General features: G+C 40.6%; 1 protein-coding gene and 1 non-coding gene across 2 annotated transcripts in view; both read left to right on the top strand.

Moving 5' to 3' along the window:
* Positions 1–27,356, top strand: part of PHEX (phosphate regulating endopeptidase X-linked) — a 204,547-nt gene that overhangs the window by 20,640 nt on the left and 156,551 nt on the right. The window contains exons 4-5 of the mRNA XM_052663454.1: positions 17,697–17,783; positions 18,827–19,053. Coding sequence (XP_052519414.1) covers positions 17,697–17,783; positions 18,827–19,053 — 314 coding nt within the window. The remainder of the gene's footprint in view (positions 1–17,696; positions 17,784–18,826; positions 19,054–27,356) is intronic.
* LOC128070702 (U6 spliceosomal RNA) lies at positions 21,172–21,278 on the top strand. Its single transcript, XR_008201672.1, has one exon. It is a non-coding gene; the product is annotated as a U6 spliceosomal RNA (small nuclear RNA).

Here is a 27,356-nt window from a genome sequence, read left to right as displayed (position 1 = left end):
TTGAAATAACTGGGTTCCATTATAAACCCATGTTTCTTATGTTCTTGTAGACATTATTTTGAGAATGGCCCATAGGTTTTAAGAGTTTATGGATGGCTAACAAACACATGAAAAGATGCTCAACATCACTCATTATTAGAGAAATGCAAATCAAAACCACAATGAGGTACCACTTCACACCAGTCAGAATGTCTGCGATCCAAAAATCTGCAAGCAATAAATGCTGGAGAGGGTGTGGAGAAAACAGAACCCTCCTACACTGTTGGTGGGAATGCAAACTAGTACAACTACTATGGAAAACAGTGTGGAGATTCCTTAAAAAATTGCAAATAGAACTGCCATATGACCCAGCAATCCCACTGCTGGGCATACACACCGAGGAAACCAGAATTGAAAGAGACACATGTACCCCAATGTTCATCGCAGCACTGTTTATAATAGCCAGGGCATGGAAACAACCTAGATGTCCATCAGCAGATGAATGGATAAGAAAGCAGTGGTATATATACACAATGGAGTATTACTCAGCCATTAAAAAGAATACATTTGAATCAGTTCTGATGAGATGGATGAAACTGGAGCCGATTATACAGAGTGAAGTAAGCCAGAAAGAAAAACACCAATACAGTATGCTAACACATACATATGGAATTTAGAAAGATGGCAATGATGACCCTGTATGCAAGACAGCAAAAAAGACACAGATGTGTATAGTGGACTTTTGGACTCAGAGGGAGAGGGAGAGGGTGGGATGATTTGGGAGAATGGCATTGAAACATGTATACTATCATGTAAGAATCGAATCACCAGTCTATGTCTGATGCAGGATACAGCATGCTTGGGGCTGGTGCACGGGGATGACCCAGAGGGTTGTTGTGGGGAGGGAGGTGGGAGGGGGGTTCATGTTTGGGATCGCATGTACACCTGTGGTGGATTCATGTCAATGTATAGCAAAACCAATACAGTATTATAAAGTAAAATAAAGTAAAAATAAAAAGTAAAAAAAAAGAAAAAAAGAGTTTGCCCAGGAGATGTATGGCACAAAAAAGATTAAGAACCCCTGCCTATGTAAAGATTGTTGGGGCATGCCTCAAAAAGGTATAGTTTTATTTTACTTTAGCTTTACAATACGTCCTAATTCAGGTGTTTTGAGTGGAGATGGCTATTACATGGCCCCATGGGTCCATTCATACCCAAATATTTGAACAATTTGCTGTCTAAAATCCCTGGGTGATGAACACATTACCGACAGTTAATAGGTGTTTATAAGGATATTAGATGAAACCAGAGATACGTGTTTGGAGTTTGTGCCAATGCCAAGCCTTGAAGTGATTAAGTGCAAGCTTTTATGGGCTTACCTATGCCACAGAACAAATGTATTTATAGATGAAATTACTGTCTATTGCCAAATACCTATTATGAAAGCAGAGAGTTAAAAGGTCAATGCCCAGTTAGAGATGATACAGCTTTTGCCATAATATAGTTGAAAATATTTCTAAACAGTGCAAATGATTGGAAGTAGTAATACACAAAGTAGTGTCTTCATTCTTAAGTACATATTATGTGGTTTATGAAAGAGCTTGCTTGTCATCTGATCTTAAAGATGGGGACTCTTGTTAGAATTTGGAATGGCAGGGGATGGAGTGGGGCTGTAAATCTGGAGGTGCTGGAGTGAACTTGGCTCTGTTGGAAGGCATGAGCAGGGCTGTTGCTGAGAGATGACAGGAGTGAGGTGGGTAGCTGAAGGAGGTCAGAATCCATTTTGAGATTTTTGACTGGGGGCAAGGAAGCTGAGGTTTCGGAAATGTGGAATGACAGCCTAGAAATGCTCTACATGAAAAAAAAAAGAAGTAGAAAAACAGATGAGGGGGCATGTTGGTAGTATAAACATTGCAACACATAATGAAAAGTTTCCTGCTAGTTAGCTTGAATGTTGTAGGAAGATAAAAAACATTATACTTTAGAAGATTGTCAACTAAATTTGGGCTCGTTTAACTAAATATAAGTTTTTGGGCATGACTGATGACACAGGATATTCACATCCTGAGAAAGACATATATACACCTGCAATGATTCTTCCCAACCTGCCCACACCCTTTTTGGCATGGTTGGTGTGTGTAATGTATTTTACTTTGTAGTTGTTCAGAAGGGTTGCGTATTTTTGAAAAGCCACTTCTTGAAAGAAGATGACTGAAAAGGGAAGAGAAGTCCTAAATTTTGGTGGCAACTATTCCAAGCCTACCCACATGAGCTTTGGTGGTAACGATTCCTGAAGCTCCTTCAAGTCCCCACGTGTTCCTGCTGTTGGTTGCCAGAAGGAGGAATAACAATGGAGCTGAGAAAAATGGGATTTGGGCAGGAATGTCTAAGAGTCATCCAGATTTCATAGCAGAACCAGATGACTCAGATTTCCTGGGTCTTCAATATCTAGAGAAATGGAACAATCACTTACCTTTATTCTACTCCTAATTGGTCAGTGGCAAAACTCAGTCACTAGAAAAATAAAAAAGTTGGTTGTGCACAAATGCATGGCCAAGTGGAGTTGAACATTTCATCCTCCCATTTCCTAACTCTTTGATTAGATGATTTCAGCTGAGCTCTCATCCTCAATTCTGAGAACTTTTCAACTGCAGCTTGAAGGTGTGGCTGAATTGAGCATCTTTACAATGCGGAAAAATCCCCATTTCTCCCCTGTTTTACTGCTACTGTGGGTATTTTGACTCATCTCTGTGAAGTGAGCCTTTAACAGATCCCCTCACCTCCCAAATTCATAAGAATACATCACACAGAGAAAAGCCTGACAGTCTAGGCACTTTATAGAGGTGACCTTATTTAATAATACACTTGCTACCTTTTTTGAAGTCTCTAAACTGAACTCCTCACAAGCCTATAAGATGGAAGGTTTATCTGCTTTTTGGGCATGAGGAAATAGAAGTAGCCAAGCAGTAAAGTCAATCACCAGTCCAAGATCACAAAGCTAAGAGGTGATGGAAGAAGGATTAGAATTCAGATGTTTGACCCTTAGCACATGGTAAAACCCCTGAAAACCAGGGAGGAGGTATTACCCCATTTTACAGTTGTGGAAGTTGAGACTTAGAGTGGTTATGTAAGTCTCCCATATTCACACAGCTAGCGACCTGTAAGGCATCTTCCAGAATAGTGATGTCGAAAAGAAATGTAACCTGAGTCATAGATGCGACTCATGTAATTTTACATTTTCTAATAGCTACATTAAAGGAGAAAGGAATTGGATGAAATTATTATTTTTTTTTTATCTAATGCAACATATCCAGAATACTGTCATTTCATGGAATCAGTATAACAAACTTACGCGTGAGACATTTTACATTTTTTTCTTGCCTACTAAGTCCTTGAAATGCAGGACATGTCTTAAACTTGCAACATGTCACCTTGTCGACGGGTCACATTTCAGGCATTCAATAGCACCTTGCAACTATCCCCTTCTGAATTGGACGGGGCAGTTCTGGTCAAATGCTTCTCAACCCCAGCTGTACACTGGAGTCATTTGGGAGCTTAATAGACACAGATGCCTGGGTCCCATCCTCAGAGGTTCTGATGTAACTGGTCTGCTGTGCACCCTGCATTTCCACTCTTTAAACTATTTAATACCCTGCTTCTGCAGGTAGTTCTAACATGCAGCCAAGTTTGAGAACCTAATCAAGGGTGATCTCTAAACTAACTGAGTAGAGAACTGTAGCCACTGTCTATTGGAGAAGGTTCTGTGAGTTTTCTGAAATGAGAGCCATTCAAAATAACCCCTCCAGCAGTATGCTAGTGCACACTAAAGACCGTCGGGCAATGCCCTAACTAATTTATTAATTTCTCTCAACTTATATTTCCCCACATTTTGACCAAGTCTTGGAATAATGTAAGAAAAGAGATTTCTCTTTTCCCTCTTGATCTACACCCTGGTCTGGATATGTGACCAGTGTGAGTAAAGTAAGACATGAAAGTTTGATTATTTTAATTGAGGTCAAAGGTGTTGGTGTCAGTCTGGAATTCGTGAGCTGCGGAGAAGGGGAAGATAGGGTTTGAAAGCTGCAGGTCGTTGCCAGAATGAAACATGTCTAGTGGGGACCGCGTGGGAAGTGCTGGGTGAGGAAGGGAGGCAATTGTGGCTCTGGTTGAGGTCTGCCAGCTGCACAGCCCACGGGGTGGCGGGACGCCCACGAAGCTGCTCTTGCCAGAGACCTCACGCCTGCCTTCCCAGTCAGCCAAACTTGTATTTTTGCCCTTGAGACCTAGATGTGAAACCCAATATTCGGGAATTAAAATGTCTCATCTCACTCAGAAATTCACTTGCCCTTAAAATGCTTTTGCAGTCATTTGGAATAGTTTTTCTTTTGCCTTCTTTTATTTAAATCGAAACACAGCTTGAATATTCTAGACACATTTATTATTTCCCAGGAGGAAAAATACTGGGTCTTCTGTAGTGGTAATGCTCTAGTGACATGCGGTTTTGTTGGTTATATTTATTTGACTTAAAATTAAGCAAGAGAAGACACAAACACTGCTGGGTCTTTCATAGCATCAACAAAAATAATACCACATTTCATCGAATCAAAAAGACTGCCAGCTGAAAGATGAACCTTTATTTCATGTATGCCGAGTAAGACTAAGCTATTACACAATGATTTCTTAGGATTGGGGATTTTTATTTTATGTTCATCAAAAGTTCTTTTAGGCTTAGACATTAATTTTTATCACATATTAGTCTTTTACATTAATTAAAAAGGAAAATGCAAGCAAAAGAGATGGGGTAAGTTATTCCTAAAACTTCTTCATGGTCTTTTTGATTTCAAACCATCAGTACTTTTATATTCTCACAAAACGTTGTCCTTTTTCCATCAATAACAGCAGTGATTCAGCATTTCTTTAAAATGTGCTCTCAATCATCTCAGGGATTTTCCTCCAAGGCTGTCTTTTTGGATACACAGTAAATTTTACTTTCATAGCCAAACTCCAGTGAAATCTTTCTGAAGATGCGTTAAGTGACAATTTCCTAGTCAGGCAACCGACCAACTCATTTGAGGTGTTGATGATAAGAACTGCTAGATCAAGGTCATATACGGGCAGGCAATGGCGTCTACTTCGTGACTGTGTCTGGCTGACAGTTTTAAGATGGATTCCAATTTCAGAAATGTTCAAATGTTAAAAAAAAAAAGTGCTTCTTAGCTTTCATGAAATATGGTGTGTAAATTGTTTTTCTAATAATCAAGATTTCCCAGCTGCTTGTCATATCCACCTTGTTTATGTACATTTGAACAATTTCAGCAAGATTTGCCTGCTGTTCCCTCCTCAGCACACCTAGTCTTTAATGAACAAAGATGTATAAGCAAAACTCCCCCACTTCCTTCTTCTCCAGTTTGCAGCTACAAAGCTCTACTTCGATACCAATCTTCTCAACCTTGAATGTGTATGTGGATCATGTGGGAATCTTGTTAAAATGCAGATTCTGTTTCAGTAAATCTGAGAAGGGCCATGAGAGTATGCATTTCTGGCAAGTTCTCAGGTGATGCCCACATTGCTGTTTCAGGGACCACATGTTGAGCAGTCCGGCTTTGCTACATCTAAGAACACATTATGGCATTAAAGAAATTCAGTACCTCTCCAGGGTGCATGGGTGATTTATTTTTCCTTCATTTATATTATTATTTTGATGAAAGCCTCTTTATTGCCAATGTCATTGTATTGAGTAAGAACAAAGATTTCTTAGGATGAAAAGAAAACGAATTTTGTATGTCCTCTCTTATGGTACAGGGAGAGATATTTCTTCCCCTTAATTTGTTTTATGAAGGATTTGCTCATTTTGTTTTCCTTTGCTTTTCTCCTCGAAAAACTTGGGCAGCTTGAGTTTATTAGGAAATCTGCATGTAATTGCAGATTAATAACCTACCCATTAATACCACATTAGTTCATTGTGATTAATAGCATCTGTGTGAATACTTAATGAATTAGTAATGACAGACTATTTGCTTTAAAGTGTCAAGAGAACATTCCATGTAAAAAGGCACTACCCATAACAGGAAAATTAATTAGAGACTGGTTGGATAATAACTTGTCACAAATAAGATCTGTTTGTTTGGAAAGCCTCATTGCTATTGATATTTGCACAGTGAGAGATACTTTTAAAAACATGCCTGGGCCTTTTTAGTTTATAAAATGAGAGGAGAATTTTATTTTCAACAACAATTAAGATGAGTATGGGAACTTACATTTATGAGAGAGATACCCACACTCACATATGTGCTAGTACACTCATGAGTTTGGCTGTGTCACTAACCAGAGCCTTCTCATAGTGACCTTTTCAACTGAGTTTCAAATTGAACTGTTTTTCCTACCTGGTATCTATTCTGCATTCATCAGTTCACTTCCCCAAGGCCCCAACTTTTCTTGTTACTAATTTTATTCCTTCAGCAAATCATTTGTTTTCTCTATGGTCCTCATTCTAATTCTGTGATGTTGCCATCATTGTTTATTTCTGTCTTTGCCCTACATCCTAGGAAGCGAAGGTCAAGAAAATTATGTGACTTGCCCAAACCAATCCAGCCATATAATTTGTCCCCCACAGATTACGGGTCTAACATTTCAAATGTCTCCAGTTTTAACCCAAGCAGAAAGAGCTGCATGAGCAGAGGCTCTGTCCAGCTGGTGCCTTTGAGGAAACTCAAGAAGCTTGGTGTGATTGGAGCTCAGAGTTGGAAGGGAAAGGGGACATAAGACAAAACTGAAGAGAGGAGGGACCACAGCATGTAGGCCTTGTAGGACATTTAAAGGTTTTAGCTTCTATCCTCGGGCAGTGGGAAGCCATTTGTAAATGTCACGTCAGGGTGTGCTGATGTGCGATGAGTTTTGCCAGAGCGTCCTGGCTGCATGGCTCGGAGGAAAGGGTTGATGTATGGAGATCAGTTCAGAAGGCCCCAGCATGCTGTTTTGTTTTCTAGCTTGGGATCCAGATTAAGGCAGAGTTTGTCTTCCTTGTTACAGAAAACCTCAAGCATTATTAGGTATCTTCTTCTCTCTAACTTCAGCATGAAGGGTCATTGTCTTCTCTCTGTATCTCCCCACCCCTTTTTTGGGAAACATTTCCAGGCACCTGTAAGAATCAGCTAGGGGAGCTGTAGCCACAGCCAGTGGGCGTGGAAGTTAACTCTGGTCCGACCAGCCCTTTTGGGTCCTCTGCTTGTGCCAAGGATGCTATTGCTTCCTTTGTTTTAGAGGAGAGGATTCTGGGTAGAGAAAGGAAAGAAAGCCCGGCTCCGGATCCTTCACTGTCAGAAACCCAATTTTAGAGGGACAGCTCCCTCGACCACACACTATGGTTTGAATAGCCAAGAATAGGACCTCCGCTGCTCTCACCTCCTCATAGAAGGTGGGAGTGAAAACAGGAGTTAGTTGGGAAGTGGCTTTTTAAACCTATGTTTACAGTGTTTTGATGCTGCTGTCATAGATGAGAGAGAACTTGTGAAGTCTGGAGCTCAGATTTTTTAGGATTTCAGGGATGCAGTATTTATCCCACTCTTCCTCTCCGTAGGGTGTGGTGTAAGCAGGAGTTGAAAATAGCTGTCCTGTGTTGTCTTTTTCATTTTGGAAGCCTTAACTGGCATAGTGCTGCTTTTTTTTTTTTTTCCCTCTTAAACCAGTGAATTGACTCTCACCTCAAACCCATATGGCATTTCATCTTTAAGAAAGGGACTTTTCATAGCTGGATATTGTAGAACTGAGGACTAACTTAGACCTAAATAGACCAATGCAAGGAGAGTGTTTCCAGGACAAAAGAAAGTAAAGCTCTTCTTGCAGAATGTTCACGTTGAATTAAAATGGAGCTGCAGAGTAAGGAAATCAGCAAAGAAAGGATAAAGGTCCTGATCTGACTTTGGCTGAGGCAGGGAATGGGGGAGGAGGGAATCTGGACTGGTGATGTCCTGGGGTCACAGGCATCCAGAAGGACTACTAACAACTGTCAACTCTACTTTAGTAAAGTTAGAGATGGAGAGGAGGGATGGTGAGTGCTATTTGTTGAAAGTAGTGGTTCTCAAAGTATGGTCCTCTGCCTCAGCATCAGCATTACCTAGGAATTTGTTTGAAATGAAAATTCCTGGGCCCCACCCCAGACCTATTGAATCAGACACTCTGGCAAAAGGACCCAACACTCTGTATTAACAAGCCCCTCTGGAGAAGGCAATGGCACCCCACTCCAGTACTCTTGCCTGGAAAATCCCATGGACGGAGGAGCATGGTAGGCTACAGTCCATGGGGTCGCAAAGAGTCGGACACGACTGAGCGACTTCACTTTCACTTCACTTTGACAGACCCACAGCCAGTATACTACTGAATGGTGAAAAGCTGAAAGCCTTCTTGCTAAAATCTGGAATAAGACAAGGATGCTCACTCTCACCACTTCTATTCAACACAGTATTGGAAGTCCTAGCCACAGCAATCAGAGAAGAAAAGGAATAAAAGTCATGCAAATTGGAAGAGGTAAAATTGTCATTATATGCAGATGACATGATGTTATATGTAGAAAACTCTACAGACTCCACACAAAAACAGCTAAAACTGATAGATGAATTCAGCAAGGGAGAAGGATAAAAAATTGACATACAGAAATCTGTTATATTTTTTATATTAACAATGAAATATCAGAAAGTGAAAGTTAAAAAAATCCCTTTTAAAATCACATCAAAAAATAAAATAGGAATAAACCTGATCAGGGAGGTGAAAGACTTATTCTAAGAACTATAAAACATGGATAAAGAAAATTAAAAAATATTCAAAGAAGTGGAAATATATCCCATGCTCTTGGATTGAAAGAAATAATATTAAAGTGACCATACTACCCAAAGCAATCTACACATTTAATGTTGATCCCTATCAAATTGTTGTTCTGTTGCTAAGTTTTGTCCAACTCTTTGCAACGCCATGGATAGCAGCACTCCACGCCTCCCTGTCCCTCACTATCTCCCACAGTTTGCCCAGGTTCATGTCCATTGAGTTAATGATGCCATCCAACTATCTGATCTGCTGTGTTGCCCCATTCTTCTTTTGCTTTCAATCTTTCCCAGCATCAGGGTCTTTTCCATTGAGTCAGCTGTTCACATCATGTGGCCAAAGTATTGGAGTTTCAGCTTCAGCATCAGTCTTTCCAATGAATATTCAGGGTTGATTTCCTTTAGGAATAGCTGCTTTGATCTCCTTGCTATCCAAGGGACTCTCAAGAGTCTTCTCCAGCACCACAGTTTGAAAGTATCAATTCTTCAGTGTTCAGCCCTCTTTATGATCCAACTGTCATATTCATACATGCCTACTGTAAAACCCATAGCTTTGACTAGATGGACCTTTGTGTCCATCTTTGCTTTTTAATATGCTGTCTAGGTTTTCTCTGGTGGCTCAGAGGTTAAAGCGTCTGCCTGGAATGCAGGAGACCAGGATTCGATCCCTGGGTCAGGAAAATCCCCTGGAGAAGGAAATGGCAACCCACTCCAGTACTCTTGCCTGGAGAATCCCATGGAGGGAGGAGCCTGGTAGGCTACAGTCCATGGGGTCACAAAGAGTCGGACACAACTGAATGACTTCACTTTCACTAGGTTTGTCATAGTTTTCCTTCTGAGAAGCAAGTGTCTTTTAATTTCATGGCTGCAGTCACCATCTGCAGTTATTTTGGAGCCCCCTAAAATAGAATTTGTCACTGCTTCCACTTTCCCCCCTTCTATTTGCCATAAAGTGATGGGACCAGATGCCATGATCTTAGCTTTTTGAATGTTGAGTTTTAAGCCAGGTTTTTCACTCTCCTCTTTCACCCTCATCAAGAGGCTCTTTAGTTCCTCTTCACTTTCTGCCATTAGAGTGGTATCATCTGTATATTTGAGGTTGTTGATATTTCTTCTGGCAATCTTGATTGCAGCTTGTAACTCATCCAGCTCGGCATTTTGCATGATGTACTCTGCATATAAGTTAAATAAGCAGGGTGACAATATACAGCCTTGATATACTTCTTTCCCAATTTGGAACCAGTCTGTTGTTCCATGACCGGTTCTGACTGTTGCTTCTTGACCTGCGTATAGGTTTCTCAGAAAGTAGGTAAGGTGGTCTGGTATTCACATCTCTTTAAGAACTTTCTATAGTTTGTTGTGATCCACACAGTCAAAGGCTTTCATATAGTCAATGAAACAGCAGTAGATGTTTTTTCTGGAATTCTCTCGCTTCCTCAATGATCCAACAAGTGTTGGCAATTTGATATCTGGTTCTTCTGCCTTTTCCAAATTCAGCTTCTACATCTGGAAGTTCTCGATTCAAGTATTGCCGATGCCTGCTTGAAGGATTTTGAGTATAACCTTACCAGCATGGGAAATGAGTGAAAATTACCTATCACATTACCCATGGCATTTTTCATATAACTAGAACAGATAATCTTAAAATATATATGGAACCATAAAAAACCCAGATTTGCCAAAGCAATCCTGAGGGAAAAGAAGAAAGCTGGAGGCATAACTTTCCCAGACTTCAAATAATACTACAAAGTAATGGTAATCAAAACAGTGTGGTATTGACACAAACACAGATATGTGGATCAATGGGACAAACTAGACAGCCCAGAAATAAACCTATGCATTTACACTCAATCTTTGACAAAGGAGGCAAGAATGTACAATGGATAGAATATAGTCTCTTTAGCGAGTGGTGTTGGGAAAGCTGGACAGACACATGTATACGAATAAAGTAAGAACACAACCTCTCACCATACACAAAAACAAATTCAAAATGGTTTAAAAACTGAAATGTAAGACATGACACCGGAACTCCTAGAAAAGAAAATAGGCCAATGATGCTCTGACATAAATCAGAGGTGGGGGAGGGATAAATTAGGAGGATAGGATTAGCAGATACAAACTACTATATATGAAATAGATTAACAACTAGGTGCAACTGTATAACACAAGGAACTATATTCAATATACTATAATAAAACATAATGAAAAATAATATGTAAGAGAATATATGTATCTGTATACCTGTATCACTTTGCTATAGACCAGAAACTAACATAATATTGTAAATCAACTATACTCCAATAAAAACAAAAAGAAGCCCTTATGATACTGATGCATGCGCAAGTTTGGAAACCACTGGTTTGTACTAGGACATAATGTGAAGTTAAGCTTTAGGGACCAGCTAATTTTGTTTTAATCAAACCTCACCAGGCCTCCTACCTCTGACTAGGAGCCTCAGGAGTATGTGTCCCTGGTCTCAAATAGGGTTACAGGGCAAAGTGGGTAGGTGGCTCAGTACAGACACACTCCACTGCTGCAAAAACCAGTCTCAGTATAACCTGGGAAGGCATTTCTTTCAGTTATTAATGTGATGAAGAGCTCTGTCAAGAAAGTTCATGAGGACTGCCTCTGGTTTAGCCACCTGGGGGGCCTTGTTCTTATATAGGAAAGAAACTTGCAGAATTTTGCTGGGCACCTGCTGGTCAAATGAGCAAAAGTCAAGGACCTGGGTCCAAATCCAAGCTCTAACTTTACTAGCTGAGTTTTCTTGGACAAGTTATTACAGTTTTCTTGCCTGTAGGCTAGGGTTAATGATACGTGCTGTTTAGGGTTGGTGGGGGATTAATTGAGGTCATGGACAATACACCTGGCACAGAGCAGGTGCTTAATGAATGAACGCTGTCACCAGGGTCCTTGAATGTCTCAGGACTGCTCAGGAAGGACCACTGTGGGGGGTATGTAATCATACGTGGCCTTTTCCTTGTAATGTTAAGATGATAGAAATAGGCAGGAAAAGTGTAATTAATATTTGTCCTATAGGAAAAAACTGAAGATGAATTTTAATGACTCTTTAAGTTCAGCACAGGTCTTACATTGAGTTATCTGCTAAGATACAAATTATCTAAATAGGAAAGCTATTTTTATGAGTTAAAATATCATGCTGGCAGAGTCATTGTAATGCTATGCCATCAAGGAGTGATTTTAAAATTTAATTTAAATTATTTTGAAGTGTGACCCTGATAAGCAAAATCCTTAAAAATTCACTTACAAGTGAACATAATAAAAGAGTTACCTTCTGTTAGACTTTTGTAGTGTCTGGCAGTTGTATAAAATTAATTTCATTCTGGGTCAAAGAGGTCCTTGATGCTAAAATGGGGATATTTTTATATTATTTGGTAACCCGTGATCTAGATTGATGAGTTAGAGGTTTTTAATGCCCCTAAAATAATCTCTGTCCCTTTTTCTTAAGCTAGTGCCAACCAACAATTATCATTTATGAGACGATCATAAAAAATGAACAGACGAAAGCCCTCTGACAGCTTCTCTCCCTATATTTGGGTGGGAGTTTTCCAGAAGAATGAGAAATATCAGCTCTTATTGTCTTTTCAGTATGTCAAACAGACTCAGTTAATCCCATGCTTGACCGGCTATGGGGCTGAGGAACTGCAAAGTCAAGTGTCACACAATTCGTGTGAAAACATGAGGGTTATGGGATCCACAGACCATGACTTAGTTAACTTGGATTTTATTTTTTCAATGAGAATAACAACAGGCTTTGCAAGCTGATTTAGAGTCTCCACGTCTAACTGCATAAGAATTTAATACCCATGAAGTGTGAGTTAGAAAAATGAAATTTTTCAGTACGGTAAATAAACTGAGGAGCCTGGAAACCAAATTGAAGTCTGTAGCCTGGAAAATCAACAGAGACTAAAAATAGTAAGATTAGAGGTGACATTCAACCATGGACCAGCCAAAGGTGGTTTTTAAGTACCACCAAAGGAGAAACCAGACCATCATATGATAGGTTTAAAAAAATAGATGTGTCTAGAGAATATTCTGTTCATTATGTAGGCGTGGAAGGGCACATTTTCCCTTAAAATGTAGATCTAGTGTTCTAAAGCTTTGAGTTTCCACGTAGTTTTTCTCACTAGAACTAAGAGGACACTTCCCCTGATTTCTGAGGGAAATACTTATCTGTATGAAATTGAGAATTCAATTTGACAAGGGTTTAGAATGCAGTTGCTGCTTCTATTAAGCAAATCAGGCAAACAGCTCCAGCGAACTCTTAGCAAATAGCCAGAGAGTCCCCTTTAGAACTGGCACACAGAATGATTACAGGGTCTGAGAAAGAACACAGAGGAGCACGTTTTGAAAGAATCTCTGTTCTCATTACTTCTTGGCCTTTTGGCTAAGATCAAGTGAAGAATCCCTGTGCTCTGAGAGCCATCTTCTTTAAATGGCATCAGCTTAACACCAGAGTTCTTGGTAGGTGTTTGCTCACAGACCTAAAACTTTGTGCATGTGGAGTTCTTGAAGACAGTCTTATTTGGGAAAGTCTTAAATATTGCAGAAACTCCAAATGATTGGCCTGAGCTGAACGTGATTATTCCGAGCTCCCGACTTAGCAGGGGACTGCCAAGTCCTCAGGAGTATCACTGTTCCTTTGGAATGCTGTCTTATTCCAGAGCTCTCAGTAAATGCCCTGTCTGAGCAGAAGTAGACTGAATGAGTAGAATTGAGAGTCATATCTGCCTTCTGTGCTTAAAGGAGATGGGATGCTGTGTGTCCTCCTCCCCCCTCCCTCATAGAAGAGAAGGAAAGTGGAAGTGCATGGTTAACCCACGACCGTTGGTGAAAAAAAGACATGGGTACCTTAAAAACTGGTATTTGCCCACCTGCCAATGCAGGGGACACAGGTTAGATCCCTGGTCAGGGAAGATTACACAGGCTGTGGTGGGGCAACCAAGCCTGTGTGCCACAGCTACTGAAACCTGTGTGCTCCAGAGCCCATGCTCCACAAGAAGAGAGTAGCCCCCGCTCACTGCAGCTAGAGAAAGCCCAAGCGCAGCAACAAAGGCCCAGCACAGCCATAAATAAATACTTAAAAAAAAAACAACAGTATTCACAAAAAACAGATGAAATCTTGACTCTCATTGTGTGATATAGGGACTGGAATGTGAGAAAAGGAGATTATGAATGTTAGTATAATCAGGACATTGCTGATTATAAAAAGAAATAATAAGAGAAGTCCAGTTTCTCACATTTCATTTGCACAAAAAACTCTCTCAGACTTTCCTTGAGAGGAATTCGACTCGGCAGACATTGAACACCAGCCATGCCAATTGCTAAGCTCCGCTGTTCAAAGATGAATGTGACCCAGGTTCCTGCCCCAGAGAGCACTTGATCTAGTGGAGAATAGATATTGTTAATGCCAATTTTATGTTGTGATAATATTTGAGGCCCAATGATCAAAAATGCCTTCTTTATGAAAATTATCTCATGATTCATCCCCTGTGAGGCCAAGCCTGTATTACAAAGGTATGGGCAAAACCAATTTCCTTATGGACTGTAGATCTAAATGTGAACCAGTAAAGATTCTAGAGGAAATCATTGGACACTATCTTCATGACCTCAGGGTAGGCAGAGATTTCTTAAATAAGACACAAAACATGCTTACCAGGTGGAAAAGAATGATCACTGATCACATTGGATTGCATTAATATTTCCACTCGTTACAAGATACCATTAGGAAAATGAAGTCTATGGAATGGAAGAAGACTGCAGTACAAATACTCAACAAAGGACTTGTGTGTGTAGAATATATAAAGAACTTCTATAAATCAATAAGGAACTGGTTTATAGATTACCAATAGAAGTGTGAGAAATAGAGTTGAGTAAGCACTTCATAAAAGAAGATATTGATTGTCCTCATTGGAGATAGTGACTGGAAGGGAGTACAGGGGGCTCCTGGGGTTCTGGTCAGAATGTTGGTTATGTGGGTGTTTACTCCATGAAGACCCTTCAAATTATGATTGGGGCACATTTCTATAGGTATGTTATAATTTCACTGAAAAAGTTTACAGAAAGAAAAGTCCTTGCTGTCGAGGATGAGGAATGCAGGCAGCGTATTTTCAGACATCCTCTCTATTGCCTCTACTGTGGAAGCAGAGGAAGTGCTTTGGTTGGTAGGGCAGATCTAGTTTGTACAAGAGTCGTAGGCAAGGAGTGCCAGTGTCTTGGGTTAGCAGAAGGCCTTTGGCTACTGATATCCTGAGAAGGGAGGAGGAAAAAACATTTATGGAGGAAGCACTAGAAACGAGCTTGATTACTTTACAATTCTGTGTATAGCTAACTCAGCCTGGAAGCCTGTTAAAGCCACTGTTGATTGATCACTTACCATGTGCTGTGGCATTGAGAAGGGACTTTCTGTGCATTATAGTGTTTGATTGTCACCACAGCTCCAGGAGATAGGCACTATTATTTGTCCAGATTTACAGATGAAGAAACTGAGGCTTGGCGAGATTAAGTAACTTGCTCAAGTTCCAGCTAGAAGAAGCAGCAAGCTGCAACTGGAACCTGTGTATTTGTGATTGAAAACTGACCCCCTTGACTGTGTCTGTTATTTTGCCTTTTGGGGGACAAAACCAATTTTATTTGACTGAGTGTAGTGAGAAGAAAAAAATATCCTGTATACATGCAGACATGTGTGTGCGTGCACGCACACACATCAAATTTTAATCATCATAGGCACTTTGAAACTGATTTTCAAGTCTAGAGGTTGTTGCACTCGAGGTCACTATGAGCTGGAGTTTTCCTTTTCTACTGTACCATTGTTGGAAATAGCTAGATGGAGGTGACAGGAGGCTAAGAAATCTTCCAGGAAACAATGCAGACTATGATAGGAATACCCTCATATGGGTGACCTGTGAGTCCTCAGTTCTTTAAGGACATTTTAATAACCCGAATAATTGCCTTTGTTAGGCTTTGTTTTCTACTCATTAATGACTCTCCAGGCTAGATTTTATACTTCTTACCACTAATTGAAATACAGAGTTACATAAAATGGATGCTGCCAGCTGATTGTCCCAACGCTGTCTGCATATCAACATTCTCCTGCCTGCTTGGGTTTGAAGAGAAGGGGAGGAAAAAGGGAATGGTAGGACAAGGAACCTGTGGCAGCCGAATTTGTTTCAAAGGCCAAATTATGGTACAGAAACTAGAATTTTGATACATAAGAATTATTGATATTTGTGCACGGTTAGTGGTTTGGCATTGCCCTACTTAACATATATGTGTTCTCTTTTCCCCTTCTTGTGATACACAGAGTGCCCTGGGTGCATAACTCAGGTTGATATGGAATATTTTGAGTTCCTTTGTGTCATGGCTCTTTTTTGGTCCACAAGGTATTCATGTTTGCAGCCTGTGGAGTGTTTATAACGTCAGGATGATATTACATCTCCAAATGAAATTTGGTTTATTTACTTTCAAATATGTCTCCCCAGCAATCCAGTGACTGCGGACGCAGTGTGGTTGAAAGGCACATGATCTGATTTGAATAGAAATATATGTAGGTATAGTTTTAGAGATTTTTGTTTATTAAAAAAAGAAATCCCCTTCCTTTATCCTTGGGGCTAGTTATCCCACTTTTATTGCTGTGATAATACACAAGAAAGAAACAAGTTGTGAATAATTGAAAATGCCCATGTTGAACTCAATTTATTTTATTTGAATATGTCTAGTTATCTGGACTTATTTGATGTATAGATGTTTACAGAAAACTAGACAGAAGCTCTAGGTTGCATTTTTTGAAATGTAGAACTTCTAGTTTAGAAGTAGATTTCTGCTGTAGGGAATATGTTATTATTTATTAATTTGATTAGCTCTGTACGTTGTATCTTGAAGCTATTCAAAGTACTGTAGAAGCATCTGTTGTATCATTTGGAGGCTGCTAGGTTGTTTCAGAAATAAATGCCAAATGCCCTGACAACTGCAATTTGACATAGCTCAGTGTAGGCAATGCCATGGTGCTGTGTGGGAATTCTTTGTTTTGGCTTTTTGTTGGTAAACTGATATTCTTAAGTACATCCAAGGTGTTATTTTGTGGGCAGGGTAGTTTTTATTGAGTCTTTAGCTTTCCTATTTCCTTATTTAAAGAAATAGTGACAGCTGTCATTTTCTACCTTCAAACAATAGCATCAGTGATTTTATAAATAGAAAATCATTTTCCAGGTGGGCTTGCGTCCATGCTGGCAACCGTTTTGTATACATGGCCTCATTTTAAATGGCCAGGACTTTGAATGTGTAAATGGACAAGTTTTCAGGCAATTTCGGTAGGGGCAGTTTCCATTCTTGCTTCTCCATTTCCTGTCTAAACAACATCTACCAGGGCCACAGCATGTATAGCCAACATTGAATAAAACTTCTAATGAGAAATTTCTTCCAAGTCACCTCCCCGAGAGGCTGGACTGTGAAGAAATCTTAAGAAACTGACCCTGATGAAATTGCCTCTGTTGAGAATATTACTCGGTGCAGAAACAGGGAATAGAATTCAGTTATTTTTGGTTCTTGAAAAAATGAATTCTGTGTGTGTGTGTGTGTGTGTGTGTGTGTGTGTGTGTGTGTGTGTGTGTGTAGGTGGCAGAAAACATTAACCCCTGTGGAAGGTCAAGTCTTGGTTGGAAGTAGGAAAACTCTGGAGAAGAGAATGTTAAATATTTTTTATTTGAATCTCCAGCAACTTGGAATCGTTTCTGCTGTCTGCATACCTTTTATAGATTTATCTTTTCTAGGGTTGTCTGTCTTTACATTTAATTTTCTGGAGGCTGGCTCTGTGATTATCAAATGACCTCCAACTCAGCATCACCTGTGGGAGGATACTAATGAATCCTTTTTTAACCTTCCTAGCACTTTTGGAGAAATCAATCAGTAGAAGACGGGACACTGAAGCCATACAGAAAGCCAAAATCCTTTATTCATCTTGCATGAATGAGAGTGAGTAATAAAGAAAATAAAATAACTTACCACCCTTATTTTCCAGAGCTCTATTAATGTTTAAAGATAATGTTTAAGGAAAAAGAGAACTACTAAGAATTCTGCTAAGAATGTTGCTTAAAGAAAGGAGCTATTTTCCAAAGCTGGGTTTTGACTACCCCTGCGTTAATGGTCTGTTGCTAGCTTGATGGATCAACTAGGAAAATTTTATTCCTATGGATGGCTTAGACTCTTTGGGTATCAGTTAGTCTATGAGACATGGGTACTGTCAGAAGGGCAAACCATACTGCATGTGGTACAGAAAGCCGAATCTGGAGGCTAGATCTGGTTTGAGAAGGAGCCTGTGAGGGAGGGCACTTGGGAGTGTTAGTGTGTTCTTTAGAACCTCCTGGGGCCTAGAGAAATCCAGATTTCCAGGCAGGCCAGGCCCCGTCTGCTTCTCCATCTGCTTGACAGACATGTTTGTTGGGGACCTTAGGCCTGTCTGAGCATCTTGTGTCTGACTGGAATGAAAAGAGACACTGGACATTCTACCTGGTCCTCTTTCTCAATGCTATTGCAGAAAGAGGTTAGTGCCTCTGGGAAATGTATTAACTTGTTTAGGTTTTGGGATGTTGTTTGGTGACCTGGAAGAGGGCAGTAAAAGATAATGAAAGTGTGTGGAGCAATAATTCATTTTTACTGGGGAGTGATTAGTTTTATTGAGCAGTTTCCTTTAGTTAGGGTTGTCCCTTAGTCTTGCAGAGTGTTCTCAGCTTAACATTGCTTACTGGCTTCAGTCGATATAGTAAGCACACCTTCCATTGTTGGGAATATCAGGCAGGTTCCCCGTTAGCTCTCCTGGCAAGAACATCAGGCCTAGACATTGAAGTGGGAGTCATAGGTAGTTCTGTCTCTGTGGTCATGGACAACCCACTGTACCTCTCCCTAAAAAATTAGGTTGGGGCCCTACTGGAATTTTCTCTTGAGAAGATATACATGCTTCCTAGTTTGGTGATTCAGTTTGCAAATCTAACTCTTCCTTCCTACTTACTCCCTTTCAGAAGCCATCGAAAAAGCAGATGCCAAGCCACTATTACATATCCTGCGGCACTCACCTTTCCGCTGGCCTGTGCTCGAATCCAATATTGGTCCTGAAGGGGTTTGGTCAGAGAGAAAGTTCAGCCTTCTGCAGACCCTTGCAACATTTCGTGGCCAATACAGCAATTCTGTGTTCATCCGTTTATATGTGTCCTCTGATGACAAGATGTCCAATGAACACATCTTGAAGGTACAGTGAGGACTCATTCATCATGCTTGTTCAGTCCAAGGTTAGCCTTTTGGGTTGCCTTCCCAGGGAAAAAGACTCATACCACCTTAGTGAAAAGATAAAGTTGAAAATTCTGCTAAATCTTAAGATCTAGACTATTCTTTGCCAGATTTGCAGATTGTAAATCATGAACAAACTGGTTATGTCAGCCTTTCAAGAAGCCAGTGAGTAGGTTTCAAGTGATCTGTGATCTGGCCGTTAAATATCTACCCTGAGCATGTGTGGGACCCCTTAATTCTAGTGGGGAGAGATGGGCTGAGACTTTCTGAACTCTGCTCTTCCCCTCCCCTCATTCCTCTGACAAAGGAGTGAACACATGCTCTGGTTCCTTGTTTTCCTTTCACTAAGATCTTGTGTACATGCCCCAAATTTCATTGTCAAGTTCAGTCTTTCTTTTGTCCTTTCTTTCAGAGGATAAGGCAAAACTTGTTCTAAGTGCTTGGTTGCATTTTCTGTTGGGAGAGTAAGCATCTCTTCCATAACGGAATGGGCCACAGGGACATACCCTGAGGTGTGGAGTATGACACTGGACAGTCATACTGGAAAGTCAGGAAATCGTCAGAAAACTGCTAACAGCAGAAGGTTCATCAGTCAGAGAACTTGGCAAGAATGCAAACAGCACTTCTTAAATTGTTTTGTCTTTTGATTCCATTTTTTTTTTTGTTTTGCTTCTACAGTTCCTTTAGTAATGAAAATTTTGTTGAACCACCAATTTTCTCCCCCTATTCTGTTCTTTGTTAAATCAGAAAATATTAATGATATAGTGATATTTTTATTGGAGTAGAGTTGTTTTACACTGCTGTGTCAGTTTCTGCTGTACAGCAAAGTGAGTCAGTCATATGTGTGCATATATCCCCTGTTTTCTAGATTTCCTTCATTTAGATCAGCACAGAGCACTGAGTGGAGTTCTCTGTGCTATACAGTAGGTTCTCATTTGTTTGTGCGTGCTCAGTTGTGTCCGACTCTTTGTAGCCCCGTGGACTGTAATCCAGGCTCCTCTGTCCATGGGAATTCTCCAGGCAAGAACACTGGAGTAGGTTGCCATTTCCTTCTCCAAGGTTCTCATCGGTTACCTATTTTTTTTTACATAATAGTGGATGTATGTCAATCCCAATCTCCCAGTTCACCCCACCCTCCCTCCTTTCCCTATGATGTTTGTTCTCTACCTCTGTGTCTGTATTTCTGCTTTACAAATCAGATTATACTATTTTTCTAGATTTCATGTATGTGCGTTAATATATGACGTTTGTTTTTCTGACTTGTATAACAGTCTCTAGGTCCATTCTCGTCTCTGCAAATGGCACAATTTCTTTCCTTTTTATGGCTGAGTAATATTCCATTGATATATGTACCATAGCTTCGTGATCTATTTCTCTGTTGATGGACATTTAGGTTGCTTCCATGTCCTGGCTGTTGTAAATAGTGCTGAAATGAACACTGTGGTGCGTGTATCTTTTTGAATTATGTTTTTTTTCTGGGTATATATGCCCAGGAGTAGGATTGTTGGGTCATATGATAGTTCAATTTGGTATATTGATATCTAAATCATATAAATATAAAAACTTTAGGATATATTATTCTCTCCTGATATAAGTTAACTTTAAAAAATCTATATTGTGGAGTTTGTTTTTTCAGTAATACCAAGGGACTGGCAAATTTTTTCTGTAAAGGATCAGATAGGAAATATTTTAGGCTGTGTGGGCTATAATGATCTCTGTTTCAACTGTTCATCTCTGCTGTTATATGTGGTAAAGCAGCTATAGGCAGTATGTACATAAATGAGGATGGATGTATGGTGGGCTGGCCTGCAGACTGTAGTTTGTCCATCTCTAATTTAGACAATGGCCACCTCAATAAAAAATCTTTAGTCATTGAAAGAATTCTCATCTCTTCAAGAGGAAATTGTTAGCTACAGAGACAGCTGTATTTTTGTGTTGGGTGATGGAACAACAGCATGGCGCTGAGAATATTCTAATGCTCTCAGCATAAGACATGCTCTTCAGTGCTCTATGATGATGGTGATGGCCCAATTGACCGCTGTTCCATGTTGACAGATTACTCACTTAAAACAAACAAACCGTGCTCGCTTTGGCAGCACATATACTAAAATTGGAATGATACAGAGAAGATTAGCATGGCCCCTGCGCAAGGATGACACGCAAATTCGTGAAGCGTTCCATATTTTTCATATATATGGAATTTAGAAAGATGGCAATGATGACCCTGTATGCAAGACAGCAAAAAAGACACAGATGTGTATAGCGGATTTTTGCACTCTGTGGGAGAGGGAGAGGGTGGGATGATTTGGGAGAATGGCATTGAAACATGTATACTATCATGTAAGAATCGAATCACCAGTCTATGTCTGATGCAGGATACAGCATGCTTGGGGCTGGTGCATGGGGTTGACCCAGAGGGATGTTGTGGGGAGGGAGGTGGGAGGGGGGTTCATGTTGGGATCGCATGTACACCCGTGGTGGATTCAGGTCAATGTATGTCGAAACCAATACAGTATTGTAAAGTAAAATAAAGTAAAAAACAAAAACAAAAACCAACAAACCATGTTTTAAGACTGTCATTCTTGGTAACTTCCCTGGCAGTCCAGTAGTTAAGACTCCCTGCTCCCAGTGTAGGGAGTTTACCTATTTACCTGGCTAGGAAACTAGGATCTCACATTCCATGTGGCCTAAAAAAACCAGACTTTTGTTCTTAATTTCAGAACTATTGTGATATCCTGTATTGTGCAAATACAGTAAGTGGTGTTTTTTAAAAAATATATTTTACTTTTTTAATTAGAGGATAATTACTTTATAATATCATGATGGTTTTTGTCATATATCAACATGAATCAATATTAGGTATACATATGTCCCCTCCCTCCTGAACCTCCCTCCCACCTTCCACCCATCCCACCCCTCTAGGTTGTCACAAAGCCTTGGCTTTGGGTTCCCTGTGTTATACATGAACTCCCACTGGCTATCTATTTTACATATGGTGATATATATGTTTCAATGCTATTCTCTCATATCATCCCACCCTCTCCTTCCCCCACTATGTCCAAAATGTCTGTATCTCCAAAGCAGCAAGGGAAAAGCAACAAATAACACACAACAGGATCCCCATAAGGCTAACAGCTGGTCTTTCAAGAGAAATCTGCAGGCCAGAAGGGAATGGCAGGATATACTTATAGTAATGAGAGGGAAAAACCTACGTACAACCAAGATTACTCTATCCAGCAAGGATATCATTCAGATTTGAAGGAGAAATCAAAAGCTTCATAGACAAACAAAAGCTAAGAGAATTCAGCACTTCCAAACCAGTTCTTCAACAAATGCTAAAGGAACTTCTCTAGACAGGAAACACAGAAAAGGCCTAGGAAAGCAAACCCCAAACAATAAAGTAAACAGGATCATACTTATCAATAATTACCCTAAGTGGTGTTTTGAAGTAAGTTAATTTTCAGTTTTGCTGATTGTCCTCTAAAAAAGTTAACAGTTGGTCTTTGATTCAGGTTCCAAATAAGAATCACATGCACATTTAGTTGCTATATTTATTTTAATCTACAGCATACTAAATTTGACTGATTTCAGGGTAACCTCATACCTAATAAGAGAAAATTCTTGTTTATAGGAGAATCACAGCTTTAAACGGCAGGAGAAATAAGAGAACTTTAAGATTCACTTCAGTTCAGTCGCTCAGTCGTGTCCGACTCTTCGCGACCCCATGAACTGCAGCTCGCCAGGCCTCCCTGTCCACTACCAGCTCCCGGAGTTCATTCAAACTCATGTCCATTGAGTCAGTGATGCCCTCCAACCATCTCATCCTCTGTGGTCCCGTTCTCCTCCTGCCTTCAATCTTTCCCAGCATCAGGGTCTTTTCAAATGAGTCAGTTCTCGCATCAGTTGACCAAAGAATTGGAGTTTCAGCTTCAGCATCAGTCCTTCCAATGAATATTCAGGACTGATCTCCTTTAGGATGGACTGGTTGGATCTCCTTGCTGTCCAAGGGACTCTCAAGAGTCTTCTCCAACACCACAGTTCAAAAGCATCAATTCTTCAGCGCTGAGCTTTCTTTATAGTCCAACTCTCACATCCATACATGACTACTGCAAAAACCATAGCCTTGACTAGATGGACCTTTGTTGACAAAGTAATGTCTCTGCTTTTAAATATGCTGTCTAGGTTGGTCATAACTTTTCTTCCAAGGAGCAAATGTCTTTTAATTTCATGGCTGCAGTCACCATCTGCAGTGATTTTGGAGCCCCCCAAAATAAACTTTGTCACTGTTTCCATTGCTTCCCCATCTGTTTGCCATGAAGTGATGGGACCAAATGCCATGATCTTAGTTTTCTGATTGTTGAGTTTTAAGCCAACTTTTTCACTCTCCTCTTTCACTTGCATCAAGAGGCTCTTTAGTTTTTCTTCACTTTCTGCCATAAGGGTGGTGTTATCAGCATATCTGAGGTTATTGCTATTTCTCCCAGCAATCTTGATTCCAGCTTGTGCTTCATCCAGCCCAGTGTTTCTCATGATGTACTCTGCATATAAAACAAGCAGGGTGACAATATACAGCCTTGATGTACTCTTTTCCCAATTTGGAACCAGTCTGTTGTTCCATGTCCAGTTCTAACTGTTGCTTCCTGACCTGCATACAGATTTCTCAGCTTTAAAAGGCAGGAGAAATAATAGAACTTAAAGATTACCATTTTTAAAAATCCCTAATGGGCCTTAGAAAGCATCACTACGAACAAAGCTAGTGGAGGTGATGGAATTCCAGTTGAGCTATTTCAAATCCTGAAAGATGATGCTGTGAAAGTGCTGCACTCAATATGCTAACAAATTTGGAAAACTCAGCAGTGGCCACAGGACTGGAAAAGGTCAGTTTTCATTCCAATCCCAAAGAAAGGCAATGCCAAAGAATGCTCAAACTACCACACAATTGCACTCATCTCACACACTAGTAAAGTAATGCTCAAAATTCTCCAAGCCAGGCTTCAGCAATATGTGAACCGTGAACTTCCAGATATTCAAGCTGGTTTTAGAAAAGGCAGAGGAACCAGAGATCAAATTGCCAACATCTACTGGGTCATGGAAAAAGCAAGAGAGTTCCAGAAAAACATCTATTTCTGCTTTATTGACTATGCCAAAGCCTTTGACTGTGTGGATCACAAGAAACTCTGGAAAATTCTGAGAGAGATGGGAATACCAGACCACCTGACCTGCCTCTTGAGAAATCTGTATGCAGGTCAGGAAGCAATAGTTAGAACTGGACATGGAACAACAGACTCGTTCCAAATAGGAAAAGTAGTGCATCAAGGCTGTATATTGTCACCCTGCTTATTTAACTTCTATGCAGAGTACATCATGAGAAATGCTGGACTGGGAGAAACACAAGCTGGAATCAAGATTGCCGGGAGAAATATCAATAATCTCAGATATGCAGATGACACCACCGTTATGGCAGAAAGTGAAGAGGAACTAAAAAGCTTCCTGATGAATGTGAAAGACGAGAGTGAAAAAGTTGGCTTAAAGCTCAACATTCAGAAAATGAAGATCATTGCATCCGGTCCTATCACTTCATGGGAAATAGATGGGGAAACAGTGGAAACAGTGTCAGACTTTATTTTTCTGGGCTCCAAAATGACTGCAGATGGTGACTGCAGCCATGAAATTAAAAGACGCTTACTCCTTGGAAGAAAAGTTATGACCAACCTAGATAGCATATTCAAAAGCAGAGACATTACTTTGCTGACTAAGGTCCGTCTAGTCAAGGCTATGGTTTTTCCAGTAGTCATGTATGGATGTGAGAGTTGGACTGTGAAGAAGGCTGAGTGCTGAAGAATTGATGCTTTTGAACTGTGGTGTTGGAGAAGACTCTTGAGAGTCCCTTGGACTGCAAGGAGGTCCAACCAGTCCATTCTGGAGGAGATCAGCCCCGGGATTTCTTTGGAAGGAATGATGCTAAAGCTGAAGCTCCAGTACTTTGGCCACCTCATGCAAAGAGTTGACTCATTGGAAAAGACTCTGATGCTGGGAGGGATTGGGGGCAGGAGGAGAAGGGGACAACAGAGGATGAGATGGCTGGATGGCATCACTGACTCGATGGACGTGAGTCTGAGTGAACTCTGGGAGTTGGTGATGGACAGGGAGGCCTTGCATGCTGCGATTCATGGGGTTGCAAAGAGTCGGACACGACTGAGCGACTGAACTGAACTGAATGAATAAAAGGATCCAAGCAACTGTCATCAATGGCTGCTAAAACTATTAGATGAATGGTTGATGGGAAAATTCAGGAGAGGGCAGGCTGATATCAGATGAACCCAGACATCAATGGTAGGCCATTGCTTAAAGTGGGACAACCAGATTTTGTGTGCCTCCTGATACTATGCAGTGGGAAGCATAAGCTACCACCAATGATGCCAAAAGAACAGGGGGAAAAAAAAAAAAAGAACTTGGGTCTAATCAAGCCTGTAGTTTGAATATCAGCTTATGGGAAACATGAGTAATAGAGGATCACAGTAATCAATTTTTAACAGCTTGCCTTGCACGCTTATTATTCAGTTAAACTGATCCTAGGGACACTGAACTGTCAATAATAGAGCACTTTTCAAATGTAAGGAGGTACTCATGTGCTTACTGCTGCTCTCCTTTGCCAAGGTGGCAGCTTCTTCCAAGCTGATGTGTTTGAGCATGACCTGGCATTTGAGTGCAGTGTGTGTTTGCTTTAGGTATATCCCTGTTCATACCATTTTGTATGAGGGGCTATTCACACACCTGAATTAACAGGTTAGAGCTACAGTCTTTCTAACCATGATGCAGCTGCTAGAAATTCAAGCATATATCTAGGTATTGGTAGGAACAGCTTTCTTCTAAGATCTACATAAAGCCCAATGAACCTGATAACAAAAACTAGCATATCGATGGCTGCCAATGTTGTAAAATTTGTGAGTGTTGCTTTTGTTAGAAGTAGTTAAAACTCTAAAAAAAAATCTAATTGAATATTTGGAGCCCATGAAGCACCTTTTAAGTTTTGTGGGACATAATTTGAAAACCACTACTGTAGTGGGAAAAAGAGTAGGCTTTGGTTTTTAAAGAGATTGAGACTTGGCTTTGTGATCTACTCACTGAATGTCTTTGTGCAGGCTGTTTCACCTCTCTCAGTCTCATTTTCCCCAGGTGTAATGAAAGGTTGATTTGAATTTGCTTTTCACTGTTGTTATGAGATTTCAATGGGATGACCTTGCTGACAATTCACAGGATAGATACTGGTGCACAGTAGCACATGGCAAAAGGTACCTTTCTCTTACATCATGATCAGGTGGCTTATCAGAACCATTTAGGGAATGTTTCTCTTCAATTTTTGTGCCAAACATACAGCTCAGATCTCGAAATCAGATGCACAAGAAACAGGCATTTTTCTTTAGTCAGTCTCATCTCTGTCGCTGAACTCCCACCGCACCTTCTAGTTGGAAAGTGAGCCAGTCTAGACCCTTCCTCACTTGGCAGCTACTTCATTTCTCAGCCTTCTAAGGCAGTGATCCCCAACCCTTTTGGCACCAGGGACCAGTTTCTTGGAAGACCGTTTTTCCATGGACCAGGAGTGGGGGATGATTCAAGTCCATTACATTTATTGTCACTTTATTTCTATTATGATTATATTTGCTCCACCTCAGACATCAGTCATTAGATCCTGGCGGTTGGGGACCCCTGTCCTAGGAGACTGGAGACCCTGTGATCATCAGTTATCTATTTCTGGAAGGAAACCTGCCATCCCAGCCCCTGTGGCCCCTTCAGCTGTGCCTCTCTGCTGCTGGGGCCCTGGGCCCCCAACTCCCTCTCAAATCCTGCCATTTTCTAGGGACATTGACTGGTCCCTCTGCTCACAAGAAACTCTGACTTCTTTTACTGCCTCAAAGGTCTTCTTTCTGCTCTGGGAGAACTCTCTCTTAACCCTAAACTCTTCTCCCTCAATGCATTCAGACTTCCTTTTCCATCACATTCTATTGCTATGTTCTTCAATGTTCTAGGCTTTTCTCATCCCACAAACCCCTGGGGAAAAGGGAAAAAAAAACCTGCTTTGGGAAGGCACATCACTGTGGGCATACTCTTAGGTGGTATCTTTGGGTGAAGAAAAAAGGCACTCTTCCAATGGGTATTCCTGTGCCGAGGACATGTGGTTTGGCAAGCTGGGGCTGCTCAAAGCTACATGATGGTGCTCTAAGTTCCCCCGTGGCAGGATGACACAAAATTTGCCACAGACTTAAA

This window comes from Budorcas taxicolor, chromosome X (assembly GCF_023091745.1).
Source record: "Budorcas taxicolor isolate Tak-1 chromosome X, Takin1.1, whole genome shotgun sequence".
Lineage (NCBI taxonomy): Eukaryota > Metazoa > Chordata > Mammalia > Artiodactyla > Bovidae > Budorcas > Budorcas taxicolor.
This window is presented reverse-complemented; position numbering and strand designations above follow the sequence as displayed.